At 36.6% G+C, this 15,026-nt stretch overlaps 1 protein-coding gene across 1 annotated transcript in view; it reads right to left on the bottom strand.

The window, feature by feature from the left end:
• Positions 1-2,943: 2,943 nt before the first annotated feature.
• Positions 2,944-15,026, bottom strand: part of APAF1 (apoptotic peptidase activating factor 1) — a 31,984-nt gene continuing 19,901 nt past the window's right edge. Inside the window, exons 18-27 of the mRNA XM_058806142.1 lie at positions 14,694-14,822; positions 13,801-13,926; positions 12,784-12,903; positions 12,044-12,169; positions 11,566-11,691; positions 10,026-10,145; positions 9,573-9,698; positions 8,694-8,819; positions 8,140-8,286; positions 2,944-4,563 (exon numbers count right to left, since the gene is read on the bottom strand). Coding sequence (XP_058662125.1) covers positions 4,420-4,563; positions 8,140-8,286; positions 8,694-8,819; positions 9,573-9,698; positions 10,026-10,145; positions 11,566-11,691; positions 12,044-12,169; positions 12,784-12,903; positions 13,801-13,926; positions 14,694-14,822 — 1,290 coding nt within the window. The 3' untranslated portion in view covers positions 2,944-4,419. The remainder of the gene's footprint in view (positions 4,564-8,139; positions 8,287-8,693; positions 8,820-9,572; positions 9,699-10,025; positions 10,146-11,565; positions 11,692-12,043; positions 12,170-12,783; positions 12,904-13,800; positions 13,927-14,693; positions 14,823-15,026) is intronic.

Consider the following 15,026-nt stretch of genomic DNA (forward strand, 5'->3'; position numbering starts at 1 on the left):
GCATCTCTGCTCCAAACCCACTGGCCCCCACCTCTCAAAACAAAAAAAAAGCTCATATCAACGCCATCATAGACATGGATACCAGCACACCCCACAGAAGCTTTGGAAGGGCTGAAAAACACAATCAATTTACTGTCAATCTATTGCAGAGTTCCAGCCACAGACAAGCCTCAGCTTAACACCTCACATTAGCAGAGCCAGTAGCTGTGCCCGATTCCTAGCTTGAAAGAACAAAGTGAAATTGAGCACAGACAAAGAAAAATAAGACACTTCATACTGGAAGTATTCAGAGTATCTGGCACTCTCCCTGTCCTCCAAACAGAAAAGGTCATTTGGCTTCTGCTTTTCTTGGAATCACAACAGAAATTAGGTGCCCCAAGTCCTCAGAGCTCTTGGGCATCACTATCACTACCTATGAACCCAAATAAATTTAAGCCTCCATAGTAGACACAAGAAGGAGGAAAGCACAAGGTGGACAAATACACCTGAGAGCTCAAGTGTCCTACCAGAGGCAAATACAGCCCCAAGGCTGATTTTTCCATTCCTGGGCATTGCCATGGAACCTGAACTTGCTATAAAGAAGAAAGGGCAACCAAAGAGCTCAAAAGAAGGCTGTGTTCTACTAGCAAATTGCAAAACCATACCTGAATTCTCTGTGCTCTGCTGCCATTCTGGATTTAGCACCTTCCTGAAGATGAGGGCAAGCAGCCTCCCAGTGATGTCCTGTTCCAGGAGGGCAGAGGAAACCACTCAGAGTCTCAGCCTGGCTTTCCCCAGAAACCTGCAAGGGCATCAGCTTCGGCAAAACACTCAAAACACTTTGGGAGAGCAGTGATAAGGACAGATTTTGTTGTGGCTAGATAAAACCCGGGGAACTGGACCCCATATAGAGACTTCACTGAATTTAAAAGTTGTAAAAACCCCCGCAAAGCAGCGATTTGCACAGCATTCTGTAATGGGAAGTTTAACTGTGCAATTTTCAAAAGGAGGCAAAATAATTTTGGGGCGGGGGATACTCCTCTACTGGCAACAAGTTACCAGTTCCAGTTCTACCCATCCCCTTCCAGCACTACAAAAGGTCTATTTGAAAAACCCTCAGGCACTCAGTGCACAATTCTGTTTCAAACAACTGTGTAAGATAAGAATAAGAGAGGGGAAGGAGAACACTGTAGTGGAGGAATGGTACACTTTAAGGCAATACAAAGCATCCTCTAGAGCAGCTGTATCTCACATGGGTACAATTCCCAAGGAAAGAGAGAAAAGTGATATGTGAAGGAGCTGTAGGTTTAATTGACAAAGTGAAGAGACTCAAAACTTCTACAGAAACGATAGGCATGGTTAATAGGAAGTATACAAATGGTTTTCACAAAAGCATATTATAATTTCATTTATAGAAGTAGATAAAAATAGCAATGCTCATTAGTTAAATTTGAACATAGACTGATTCATTTTGATCTGACATTAAAAAAAGATAATGGGAACACTAATATTCAATCTACATAAAAATTGCTTTTAGCCATATTCTCTTTTGTTTCCTTTACATTACATGTAACATTGAATAGAACAGCCAAATCTGATCATACAGCAAGACTTTTTTTTTTTTATTACAGTTAACTGTCTTCTTAAACATTTTAAATTGAAGAAGTTGCTTGTGGCATTCACATTTTCTGGAAAAATCCCTTTGCCTGGGATTTTTCTCCTGGGAAGCTGAGAAGCCTCAGAGAAAAAGGAAAACAATAATTATCTCATTTTCCTGTGTTTTGCTCCTTTGGAATGAGTTTGGAGATTGTTTACCAACAGGTGGTTGTTTCACTGGTTTCTGCTGTGGGTTGTATTGACTCTTGCCAACTGGGGCCAGGCTGTGTCGGGGCTCTGGAAAGAGTCACGAGTTTTCTTTATTATTTTGTTAACCTTCTGTAAGTATCCTTTCTGTATTCTTCAGTTAATTAATATAGTACTCTTTATATAATAGAGTATCTTAAAATAATAAGTTAGCCTTCTGAGAACATGGAGTCAGATTCATTCCTTCCTTCCTTCCTCAGGGCACCCCGCAAATACAATAGTTGCTTTGCTGGCTCCTATTTCAATGATTTTTCACTTGAATTTTTACATACTTTTCCTGTAAATCAGATCTATTCTTTGGCTCTTCAGACATTTTCATCACTATTCCTCTTCCACCTCAGTTTCAAATACTTACAGCCAGCTCCAGACTTCTACATATGTGAATATAACCATCCCAACATCACCTTCTGTGAAGAACAGCTTCCTCAATTCCAGCACAAGCAATTCTGTGCTGTCATTCTTCCAGAATATCCAAGAATGTCATATTTATCTCACATTTCTTCAAGTTTCTTTCCTTTTTGCTTCCTAGTCACTTTAAAATTGCAATTGTCTCTGAAGTCTGCTCATGCACCATTTGCTTTCTGCATTAAACTGTGATGATCAGGTTTTTTTTCTTATCATGAGAATTTCATTAGTGTTCTCAGAGAAGAGAACTTTCTGCCCTGGTTCCTCATGGGAAATATTTTCCCTGTACCTTTTACGCTGGTTGGGTCTCTAAGTTCAGCCTGACAGGGTCCTAAGCAGTAAGGAGAGCACAGTCTCTGGGATAGAGGGACACTGGCTAAGAGAAGCTTCCTGCTCCTTGGATCCTCAGCTACTCAGGGAGTACTGATGGGCTCTCTACAAACTGGACACCAGAAGCAATACTGTCCTGAACATTGCAGACATATTCCAAGACTTTGTTTTCCCTCTGTTTCCTTTTTCTTCTACATCCATATTTAATACTCTTGCTCACCTCTCAAAGCACTTTTGATGCAGTTTGTAAAGCAGCACTATTGTTAGACTGAAAAAAAAAAAATAGAAGATGCAGCAATCCCCCTCCCTCCCAGGTATGAAAAAACTGACTCAGGAATTCAAATTCATTTACAACTTTGGCCAATATTGCCTGGATCATCTTTATTAAGTACTGTACATACTTGAAATACAAAACATCATGGTCTTTTCTATTGAATTTCTTCTCTTTACATTTCTGCCAGCAGTACTTTGATTATACTGACCCGTATTGAACAGCACCTTAGAAAGAGTAGAATTTCAAGTTGGAAAAGAGGAAAAACTGGTGATTGTCAAAACCAGGGAAATACTAAGAATGCCTATTAAATTTTATGAAATGCACACAAAAAAATACTAAAAGTAAAAATTTCATTATTCTGTACCAGTTGCGATACTTGCTACTGTACTTTTTACAATCAAGTTGTTAGACAGTGTTCTACTGCCAGCTACAAAAATATGAAAATCATATTAATGCTTGTGCAGTTGCTCACAGCAGTTGAGAGGCAATTGAATAGAAAAAGGCTTACTAGGTACCAAATAAAACATTGCTACCCAATTATTCAGAAAGTATTTGTCAAGTACAATTAGTACAAAACACTGATATTTCTACCTTATATTGAATCTATAAATAAACTGTAAAAATTACAAAAGAACATTTAAAAAAACATAAAATCACATATTACCAGGCAAGAGATCAACTGGGCATAGAATCCCATGTAAACAAAGCTGACAACAGTAAAGTGTCTCCATAGTATAAACTGAATATTATTACCAAAAGGAAAAAAAAATCTAAAATTCACACCTTCTTATAATTTTCAATACATAACTTTTAAGCCATTCCCATTCTCATTTTACCTGGTTAGCTTTACTCATCCTTTGACTGGAAATGTGGCACAGTCTCTTCCACTTCAATTACAATATTGAATTTCAGATTTTGCCATGAGAAAAAAAGACTCGGGATGTTCCCTTTAATAGGAACAGCTCATCCATGTTACAATGGGCTTTATCTCCACAGGTTGGAAGCATGAAGGCTCTCATTGCAAGTGGGAGGCACAGCTGCTGTAAACTGAACATCATCTCAATTTGGTTTGAACATCAAGCACCAACATGGCTGGTTCCACTTTGCAAATGAACAATGCCCCTGCTTCTTCCCATTCTGTACTAAAGTAAAATCCTTGCATTGCACCAAAAAATTGGGTTTTTTCCATCTTGCACAATTGTGTTCATGGCTGGAGAGCATTTAGCCATCAACTTCAGCATAAAATATAATTTCAAAGTATTATACGCTTATTCTTTCTTCACTGCTATTAATATTAATTTCAACTAATTTGAATAAATCTTAATATAATTTCCTTACACAACTGGAAGCAACATACTTAAGATGCAAATCAAGATTTAAGGATCATAATAATTCTTATTAAAAACAAGATTAAATGCAAGTTCATTTGAAAAAACATGCATAAAAGCACATAAATATACATGAATACAACAATTAAATATAATTCACAGCTTAATGACTGTCAGGCAAAGCAAAATTTTCTCTCCAGCTTAAAAAATTAGTTATCTTTGCAGTGTTCAGACCACTAATCAGAACTTCTGTAGTACATAAAGAATGCCAAGATTATCAACAGTCACATATACTTTGAAATTAGGGGACACATGTATTGACTTGAGGTTTGTTCCATTTGTGTAGAAGGTTTGTAAGGATTCTCCAGTAGCTACATTCCACCACTATAAATAAAATAAAAACACACTTTCAGTTAGGTGAAAAGTTCAGAATAGACTCTATTAACAGGCTTAGCATGGCTAACCCAGTTGACTGCTTTTACCAAAGAGGTAGAATTAAAAATAAAACCATCAAATTAATTAACATTAAAAACAATCTTTAAGTAGAATAAATTTAGGACTAATCACTAAATATAAGGCTTTCAGATGAAAAGAAACTTCAAAAAGACTGAAGCTGTTAAATTTCAAGAAAACATACATAATAAATTCAGGTACTGCCCCTTACCCCCTCACAAAATGCAATCAATAGACATAAACTGCAATATGTCCAAACTTTTAAAAATTATGTATTTTCATATAACCAAATGAATACATAAAACAGGTTACCAGATAACTTAAACTATAGCTGAATTAAAAACTTAGCTAGACGCACAAGAGGATTGATCATGTACATGTTTGAAATAATTTGCAGGTTTTTTAGTAGGACTGACTTCTTTTTCAGTGAGATTACAATAAATATTTTTATAATACACAGCACTAAAAACAAAGAAACCAAGCAACCTGCAAACATCAGTTTACAATAGTCTGAAATTTCCCATTTCTCAGAGAAACTGTAGACCAACGCAAAACTGGACCTAACACAATCCAGCACAAAGCAGTTATTCCATTGTGCTAGGAAGAACTCTACCTTCTATTCAGTCAGGATTTGAATGCAGCAGCAAAATATCACAACATATTACCTTCAGCTTTGATCACATTGAAAAGCAGATGGTATTACTACTTTTTAGCTTACTCATCTCATGAAATATGTAACATTATAGTTATGTGCATAATACAGATTTGCAACTACACAGCTACAATGCTCTGGTTAAAACCACTGTTCTATAACTGTCTGTTAATTGATGGAGACCCCCTCAAAAAAAGAAAAAAAAAATTAACCAAACCAAAAATGGATCTTAATGAGCTTTTGAACTTTTGGTCTGAGTAAATGAGCAGGTGCTGTGGCAGTGGGTACCACTCACACAGCAAGTTCAATAGTATCCAGGTGGATACACCTCATCTGTGACTAAGATGACTCACTCGTTCAAAGGTGTTGATCACGTAACTCTAGAGTCCAACTCAGTCCAGCTTTAGGGGTGCAGACTCCTGAAATGTTCTGGACTTTCCCTGACTAGTATCTCACTACAAAATGGCTCTGTGTGTGTGTGTTTTCAGGCACCTCATACACATCTATCTGTAGAAGCAAAAATACAATACTTTCAGAAGGCATTGTGATTGAACATGGTCCCATGACTGGAAAAAGACAAATGCCATACCCACTTTCACAAGGAGCAAAGAAGGTACTGGGAACTATAGGTCAGTAATCTTCACTGCAAAGTCCAGGATTATTATAGAACAAGTTTCCTGGAAGTCATTTCAAGTCTCATGAAAAAAAAAGGATGTGATCTTGAACAACTAGCAGAGATACACCACAGGTAAATCATGCTGAAGCATCCAATTGACTTCTGCTGACAAAAATGGTGTCTCTCCAAAGAGCATGGCAAGAGCTCTTGTGAGCAACCTTGACTTTAGCCATGCCAACAGCATGGTCTGCCATAGCACCCCTGCAGCCAAACTGGAGGGATAAGGACGGGCTGAGTGGAACACAGGTAGGTAACAAATTGGGTGGGCTGTTAGCTCAGTTACTGTGTGTGGGGCCCTGCCCAAGTACAATAAAGACACTGACACACTGCAGCAAGACCAGCACGTGGTGATTGAGGTGGCTGGACACCTAGAACAGATGCCATGGAAGACACAGCTCTGCATTTGTTTAGGAGGCTAACTGATGTCTTCAGCTAATAAAAGGGTTAGAGATAACAGAGATAAGATTAAAGATAACCCTCTTTACAGGGCCCAGAGGCAACCCTGTTGGACTGGGGACAATATTTTACAGGGCAAGGCCCTAAACAATTTTACCTAACTCTGCAAACCACTTCCAGCAAGGGGCTGGACTAGAAGAATTCCAGAAATCCCTACGATTCTAAATAATTCTACCCTCCAAGAAGCATTACCAACACCACACTGTGCAACCACAAGATAAAATGAGGAGGAAGCTAGAAACAGAAAGTATGTCTTGTTCTTTAATATAAAATGAACATCAGAAGGTGCTATGAAAACTAACTTAAAAATTTCAACTCTTTGTTACATGGTTACTGTATCAACTAATTCAAAGAATTAGTCTGATAGCATGTCTAACACCAAGAGACTGACCAACAATCAGCTAAAACTCCATCCCTCCGAGGTTAGAACTTTGCCACCTGTCATTTCACACACACACACACAGATAACACCTTTCTAATAACAGGTGTTTGCTATCACAAGGGGAAAAAACCAACACAAAACCTCATTAACAACTTAGAATTACAAAGAACCATTCACAGACTGAAACAAAGGCCACCTTTTCCCCTTCCCAAAAAACCATATGCCCAGTAGATGCATGAACCAATGGAAGAGTGATGAAAACACTGATTTCTGTTGGAATCCATAAAGTTAGAGGGTTTTTAGGAAATGGTTAAAAAAGTATAGGCCTCAGACTGAAGTTTTGTTAGCATTGCAGATACAGCAGAAAAGTTTCCCAAGCAGTAGAGCATACATGACAAATAACAATAGGCCTCTGTAGAATTGGCTTAAGGATGGCAACAAGGTTGTTTAATGTATATCTTTAGAAGGTTAGCATGAATAGAGCTCTGTTCTTTGTCTCTTATGAACCAGTCTTTGTTTTAACTACCATTACGTGTGTTTTATAAGATTGGATAGAATGGTTGTCAATATGTGTTGTTTTATGTATGATTGGCTGAAATCTAGACTGAGATGGTTTTATGTCATTCTGTATCACCCCACCTTCTCTGGCATTCCCTGTGGATCAGCGAGCTGTTAACACCCTGTCTCCATTGTCTAACCATGTTCTGAGACTGATGTGCAAATAATAAAAAAGGCTCTTCACTGGTCTGGTTTGTCCAGTGTTGTCCATATCTGGACGTTTTGCCGCGGCAAGTGGGTTCCTTTCTTAAGACGTGGGTTCCTGACACAATTGAACCTATATCTACCCGTTGTCCCCATAATTTCCTCCAAATATTACTTATAAAATGTCTTTCAAGGCAGAAATCATCGCCTGCAATTTCTTCTGGATTTCTACTTGTGAGAAAATTTAAACCTCAGCATCTCAAAAAAAAGAAAAAAAGAAGCCTGATATAGAGCATTTTTCTGTTAATCATAACGATACATAATTGCTGTCAAAAGTGAGTGGATATTAAGGCATACAAAAATGTTTGGAATCTTTAAAGATGTTAACAAAGGACATTGCAAATGAAAATATGAAGTTAAATTGAATGTAGGGACTTGGAAACAAATGTGAATTCTTAGAAGACTTTTCCAGGGGACTTGCAGACATAAGAAAAAATGAAAAGTGCTAGACCATCACAAAAATGAAGTAGCTTTGTATTAACTAAAATGTTTCAGGTCTGTTTATTGAATTAGTCTTAATTGTCAGAGTACTGCCATTTAGTAAGGTATGACAGGGTATTGTTTTATTTCAAGTCTTACCTTAAGATAGCCTCCAGATGATACAAGCATTTTACTGTCAGGAGAAAAGGAGAGGTCTGTTACCCAGCCCCCATGTGTTGGCTCTCCTTCATCTACAGTAACGGGGGAGCAGAAATGAAGTAATGCACCTGTTAAAACATCCCAAATCTGAAAGAGAGGAAAGAGTATTTATAGAAGGAAACTTAACAGGGAAAGAAATGCCTCAAATAAGGAAACCTGAAATCCATTTTCTGTATTCAAGGAAAAAAAAAAAACCACCTTGCAAATATATATTCTACATGAAGTGACAAGATAATTTTTTAAAAATCTTGTTATTTAATCACACATGTAATTCACAGTAGAATTATTATTAAATCCTGTGAATCAGTTCCTTAGCATTCATGGGACATAAATCTAACAATATGGTTACAAACTACTGCCTCATGTGTCCAACTTTGCTCTTTCCACCACAATGCTATGGAATCAGACCTGCAGAACACAAACCATAAGAACTCTTCTGTCTGTGAACTGACAATCAATGGAACTATAAAATAACACCAAGGTTAGAGCAGTACCCTTATTTCTCCTTTGTCATCTCCAGTGGCCAGCAGTTTGTTACTAGGAGAGAAAGTGCAGCACCGCACACAGGCTTCGTGGTCCTTCAGTTCATGAAGAACAGATGAACTTTCAAAGCTCCATATCTAAATGGAAAACATTACAGAGAAGTGAAAGACAAGTTCAAAACCAGTTATGATTTCCTTCTAAAAGGCATTAGCATTAAACTGTACATAAGACTTTTTATACATATGCATAATTGTAGGTGAATTTATGTAAATGTGTTATACTGTAGAGTCTGGTTTTCTTTTTTATTACCGGAATCACACAAGAATTTGCTAGGAATTACTGAACTGACTGTATGTATCTATCTTTCCTTGGAATGTACCTCTTAATGAAACCTATATATTTACAAGGAAGTTTAAAGCTGTTCACAGAAATAGGATTCATCAATCACTTGAAAATTATATTTTAGAAATATAATGGAATGTTTTAGGAACATAATGGGGCAGCCCCAGCTCACTACTTTGTGCACTTGCCTTCGAATCTATGAACAGAAACTTCACTGGAAGTTTCAGAAATTTTTCTTAAATTTACAAATGAAGAAGTTCAGGCTATCAACAAATTGATACAGAGAAATAAACAAAGTGTACTGCACAAAGCTGTGCAATAAACACACATTTTATTTGTACAGAAGCCACTAGGTTAAAGTTATATCCAAGACCAATTGCAAATGAGTGCAACAGCTTTAGTAACATGGTGACAGATATAAGAAATTTAAAACTAAAAATACAACAGGATAACTTGAATAATCACTAGCTACCTCAAAATGAAAAATACAGACTACATTTCAGGACAAATAAGGCACCATTTTTATCTCTATACAGAAGGTAACCAACCTTTGCAGTTTTGTCAGCAGAAGCAGATGAAAATTTACTACCATCAGGTGAAACAGCACAGGAAAGAACAGCGCCTCCATGACAAGCAAAATCTTTTTCTGCATTTCCAGTAGTGATATTCCAAACCTATCACACATACAGAAAAAAAAGGTAACTTTTTAAACACAGTAATAAGGTAAAAACACATCTTACACAACAGTATATAAAGGATAAAACTCAACTAGATAGTTATAATGTGGCCAACATTTTGTTATACTCACTGATATAGTTAAAATACAACAGTGCAGATCTTACTGGAAATAGAAATCCACAATTTTGTCTTAAAAGTCAGCTTACACTTTATAATTGATTTGTAAAATGTGTGCCCACACAAAATATAGGAAATACCAAATGTTACAAGAGAGAGTCAAATGTGTTTGATGTGATTTCTTCAGTTCACAGCCTTTTACTCACCTTAACAGTTCCATCGAATGACCAAGAGAGAAGTTTTGAATTTTCCAGAAGTCTAAAATCCTTGATTGCTTCCTTGTGCCCTCTTAGAAACACACATTCACTCAATTGCCAATTCCATATCTAATCATAAAAATCAAATACATTCTTTTTAAAAAGTGAAACACCAAACATAAGAAGCATGATTTTTAAGTAACAGGACTAATAACAAGTTCTTATGATGGTGGTAGTGATTAATTAAAATGTTAGATATTGAAGTGATCCATAATGGAGATGCTGAAGATTGAGGGTGCCATAGCATTTAATGGTCAACCTATGACAGAGTTCCTTATAATATACATATAATCTTATTTGCAAAGTCAATTTCATACTTAAAATTCACTGGTAATTAAAAAAAAAAAAAAAAGCAGCAAACCAATAACTTTCAGTAGTTTGGGCTTTTAAACCTTTGATTGTTACAACATACAGACTTATTTCACCTGGAAGACCTCATGTTTTGCTGACTTAAATTAGATTTCTTTTATATTTTTAAAGGGCATTTTTAATGAACTGCCATTTTGCTTTGCCTTCTATTACAACATGACACTTCTATTTTCAATTCAACTATCCACTGCAAAATGATTTACGTGAAATTTTTTCTACAGAAGCAATTACGCATCAATTTATTTTAAACAGCACTGATTTAACAGTTTTCAAAGGAACGGGGTGTTTTACATAGTTTTCCTGCAGCAGGGTGAAGAGAAAGCTGTGTGTGCAGGGACAGTCCTGGGGTTCAGCCCACCAGAGGGAGCTGAGGGCCAGCAGGAACACTTCCCACTGCAGCGCCAGGAGAAGGATCCCAGGCTGAGGATCAGCACCCAGGAATGTTTTGGAGGTTTTGTTCAAACTCCAGGTCCAGCTGTGAGGGCTCCTGAAGGCTCCTGAGCAACTGGACCACGTGCCTAGGGATCCTGCCAGCACTCTGAAGTGCTCTGCAGGACAAACCAGGGCTCAGCCAGCTCCAAGTGAGACACGGATCTTTACTGCACAACTGCAGCCCTGAGGTGGATAATGCTGACACAGACACACCACAATGCATCCCTGGAGCAAACCCACCTTGCTGAGAGGCAGAGGTTCCTAATTCAAGCCCACATTAGTGCAGCCACTCTACTTCTAGCTGGTTTTCTGCACTGGACAGGGTGGGCACACCAGCCCGCTAAGAGACTTCTTACATCATTCCCCAAGACAGTGGAAGCAAGCACACTGACAGACCTACAGCATCCCAAACCCTCATTTCAGAGCTGCTGAACCACCTTGTTTGACAGCTAATGTTTCTTTTACTCTTCTCAAAGCCTTTCTAGCATCCACAGCAGTAAAAACAGAAAATCTGTAAAATTCGTTGTCACATAAGGCATAAATAAAAGCTATGCTTTCTACAGTCCCTTGCCCCTGGATGGAGCAATGCAGAATACAGTAGTCATTTACTGAGTTTACATTATCTATAGTATAAAAACCCTTTATTTTAAGTAAGTTACAGCATTATCTTTTTAAATATTGCCCAAACCTGTATAACTGAATCATGAGCACTTGAGATGAGAGTCTGACAGTCAGGTGTAAATCGACAGTGCTGCACAGATGTCCTGTAGGCCTCCCAGGACTTCAGAACCTTCCCATCTGACAACTGTAGTACCTTTGCAATGAAGAATACAATAATTGCATTTATTTGACACACTTGAGGAAAGAATTTGCATGTTCTTGTTTTCTTAAATTACATGAGATTGTAAATACATGATTTTAAGTCATTGGATTGGAACAACCCAAAATTCCTACTAGTGCAGCCTGGGTAAAATCAAATTCAGAGCTAGATTATTAGCATTGCCTTTAAGTCATTTTAAATTTAGACATAATTCACAAATGTAAATTGAATTACTATATTGAATAATATTATTGCATAACATCATCCAAATAACATTTATTTTAAAAGATAAAACAAATAGGAGTGTTTTCCTACTGTTTTTCAAACCAGATTTAGGATTTAATACCTTTATTGTTCCACTCTCTTGCCCAAAAGCTGCAAATTTAAGATCTTCACTTAAGCAGCAGCAGGAAATGGGGGATTCTTGAGCTGTTGTCTGCATAATAACTTTGTCTGTATTTCCATTGATAAGCTGTAAAATAGGAAGGTAATTAAGGTATTACAATACTTTAAAACTTAAATAAATTACAACATAGAGCTGACAATGCCAAAGGGAACAGTATGAACTTTAAATTACAAGTTACTTTCACAAACCAGTTTGGATGTTGGTGCACTTAGCACTTGGTGTGGCAGGGCCCACAGTAGTGAGAGAGTAGCCACTATTTCCTTTAGTGCAAATCCGGGCTCACACCTCTCCCTGGCCCAGTTTGAGATGATTCCTCAGCAGTTACACAGAGCTTTGGAGCATCACATCATTTGTTGTTGTGACACCACCCAGTCTATAGGTGCTGTACACATCTAAGCCACCTGGGGAACCCACAGACCTCTGCCATGAAGGGATAAGAGTTCTGCATCCAGACTCAGTTCCAACATCAGCATAGAAATTTCCCCTCAAACCCCATTTTTCCACTTACTAAACTAGGTATAGTTTCTAGATACAAAAATGTTATCACACACCGAGTCATCTGCTACAGATTCAACTCTTGAAAGCCAAGAACAAGAGGTTCTTTCAGCGCTTCCTCAGTTTTCTACTGAGATTTGCTGGTAACAGTCAAATGTACTAAAAGATTGGTAAATACACCTTACTTGTAAATTCTTCTGATTGTAGATGGCTAAAATCATCACTTCACCATTGTGAAACACAACATCTAGTTCACTCTTCAGCACAGCATCAGAAGATTTGCACACCTTCTTCGTTTCCCAGATCTGTGGAAGAACACAGTGTTTTATTAGCTTTATTAAAGAACAAGACATAAAACTTGCTGAGTAATAGCACCTGAAACTGAAGGCTTATAAAGTTTAAGCAACACTGACTTTTTAAAACAATAAAAATTATACTTCTGCTCTTCTTGATACTAGGGAAAGTTGTGCAATTACTACAGTGATTCCAACAGATGAAATAGAACTTTCTTTTCCAGGCTGACTACAAGACTTCCCTGTGTTTAGAGTCATAGCTGTAATATCCAAAATTTTCTAAGAGCAGTATTAAAATCCAATTACAAAAAATATTAAATAAAAATATAAAATACAGATTTAAATATAAAAATACAATATAAATATGAAATATAAAAATACTGATTTCTATATTTCAATTGCTTTCAAAATTGAAAGAATGTATGTGTTAACTTGGGAGAAAGGGAAAGGTTACCTTGGAAAGATATAGTTATATTTTCACAGGTTTTAATGAGACATTACAATTACAATAATCTATCCTAAATACTAACAGGCAAATATACCTAACAACGAAACGTATCAAGTCTGCTAGAATCCTGAAAAACCTTCAAAATTCCCAATTTAGATAAAGTGCAAAACAAAATAGAAGGTTATAATTATTCTTGAAGTGCAACCAAACTTTAAAAAATCATACAGATAAAGAGGAATTTAGACAAAAAGTAAATAAATAAAAAAGCCAGCACATTTTACAGTATATGTAAATTACTTTATAACAAATATTTGAATTTATTTTAACTATAACCTTACATAAAAAATACACAAGTATATTTTTATGTATTTTATATATGATTATACAATAAAAAATTCCTTAAATGGGTGACTTAATACCTATCTAAATTCAGATATTTCAAAAAAGAAAAGTTATCTTACACGTATTGTCTGGTCATCAGATGAAGTCAGAAATAAAGATCCATCTGGTGAAAATGTCACACAGTGAACCCAGCTCATGTGTCCTCTGCAATATGCCACTTTTGATAAAGACTTAATATTCCATAACTACAATAAAAATATGAAAAAAAAACCCTCAAAAGTATTGAAATTGCATTTACAGTGAAAATAGTGTAAGTACACTAATTACTTACTAATTGCTTACTTACTACTAAGACACTTAATTACTATGTCTCCTAGTATTTTCTTGGTTCTTATTCTGAAACCAAATGTAACAAGAACTGTGCCTGCTTATGAGATTTCAATGGTCAGGGAAATGGAATCAGCAGCCTCTTTGACTGCTATGATTTTAAGAGATACAGGAAAAAAAAAATCACATTATAAAGAAAATACAAGTTCTACTTGACTGTACAGACTGAAGAACCAAAAGAACCCACAAGAACAACAACAAAAAAATCCCAAACTAACCTCAACCCCAAACTTGATATTTGTACAGACCTACTCTAGCCATGTTAGCCTCAAAGTTATTCTAGAGGTTTCCTTCCTTCTTACATACCAGCACACAGAAGAGAGGGTTTGGTTTGAGTTGAGTAATACCCCTGAGAGTGCAAGAGTAGTTTTAGATACATTTAGTGGACTAGTCTAGTTTTAGATAAATGTGGGTTCCACTGTCCAAAATGAACATGTAACTTTAAAACATTATTTCCCAGCTGGCATTTTAAATTTAAGAAGCAAATGAAAATTAAAAAGAATAGAGTACACCAAAGGCCTGCTAAAAACAGCATGTGTTTTATCTCTGCATATAAGAAACTATGAGGACAAATGTAATATTTTAAATTGCAAGCAGCCTTCAGTGGTATATTGCAGACACTTACCTCAACAGAGCAGTGAGACAAAGCAACTGCTACCAACTCATCCCCAGGACAGAAGTCACAGTATTGGATTGTGCTGTGATGGCTGACAATGACTTGAGTTAACAAACCACAGGTGTTGATGTCAAAAAGCTGTGAATACATAATTACAATAGAAACCCTGTTTGAATAACTTCACTACTGACAAATAGTTTACATGCTCAACACTCTACATTCTTGAATTCAAAAGGTATTCCTCTTAGTCACAGGTTTGTTGACCACATATTTTTGTTTACCCACACTTGAAATCAGGCACTTCTACCTGAAAGATTTTAATGGCCTGGATTTTCATCTGTA

This window comes from Ammospiza caudacuta, chromosome 5 (genome assembly GCF_027887145.1).
Source record: "Ammospiza caudacuta isolate bAmmCau1 chromosome 5, bAmmCau1.pri, whole genome shotgun sequence".
Taxonomy (NCBI): Eukaryota; Metazoa; Chordata; class Aves; order Passeriformes; family Passerellidae; genus Ammospiza; species Ammospiza caudacuta.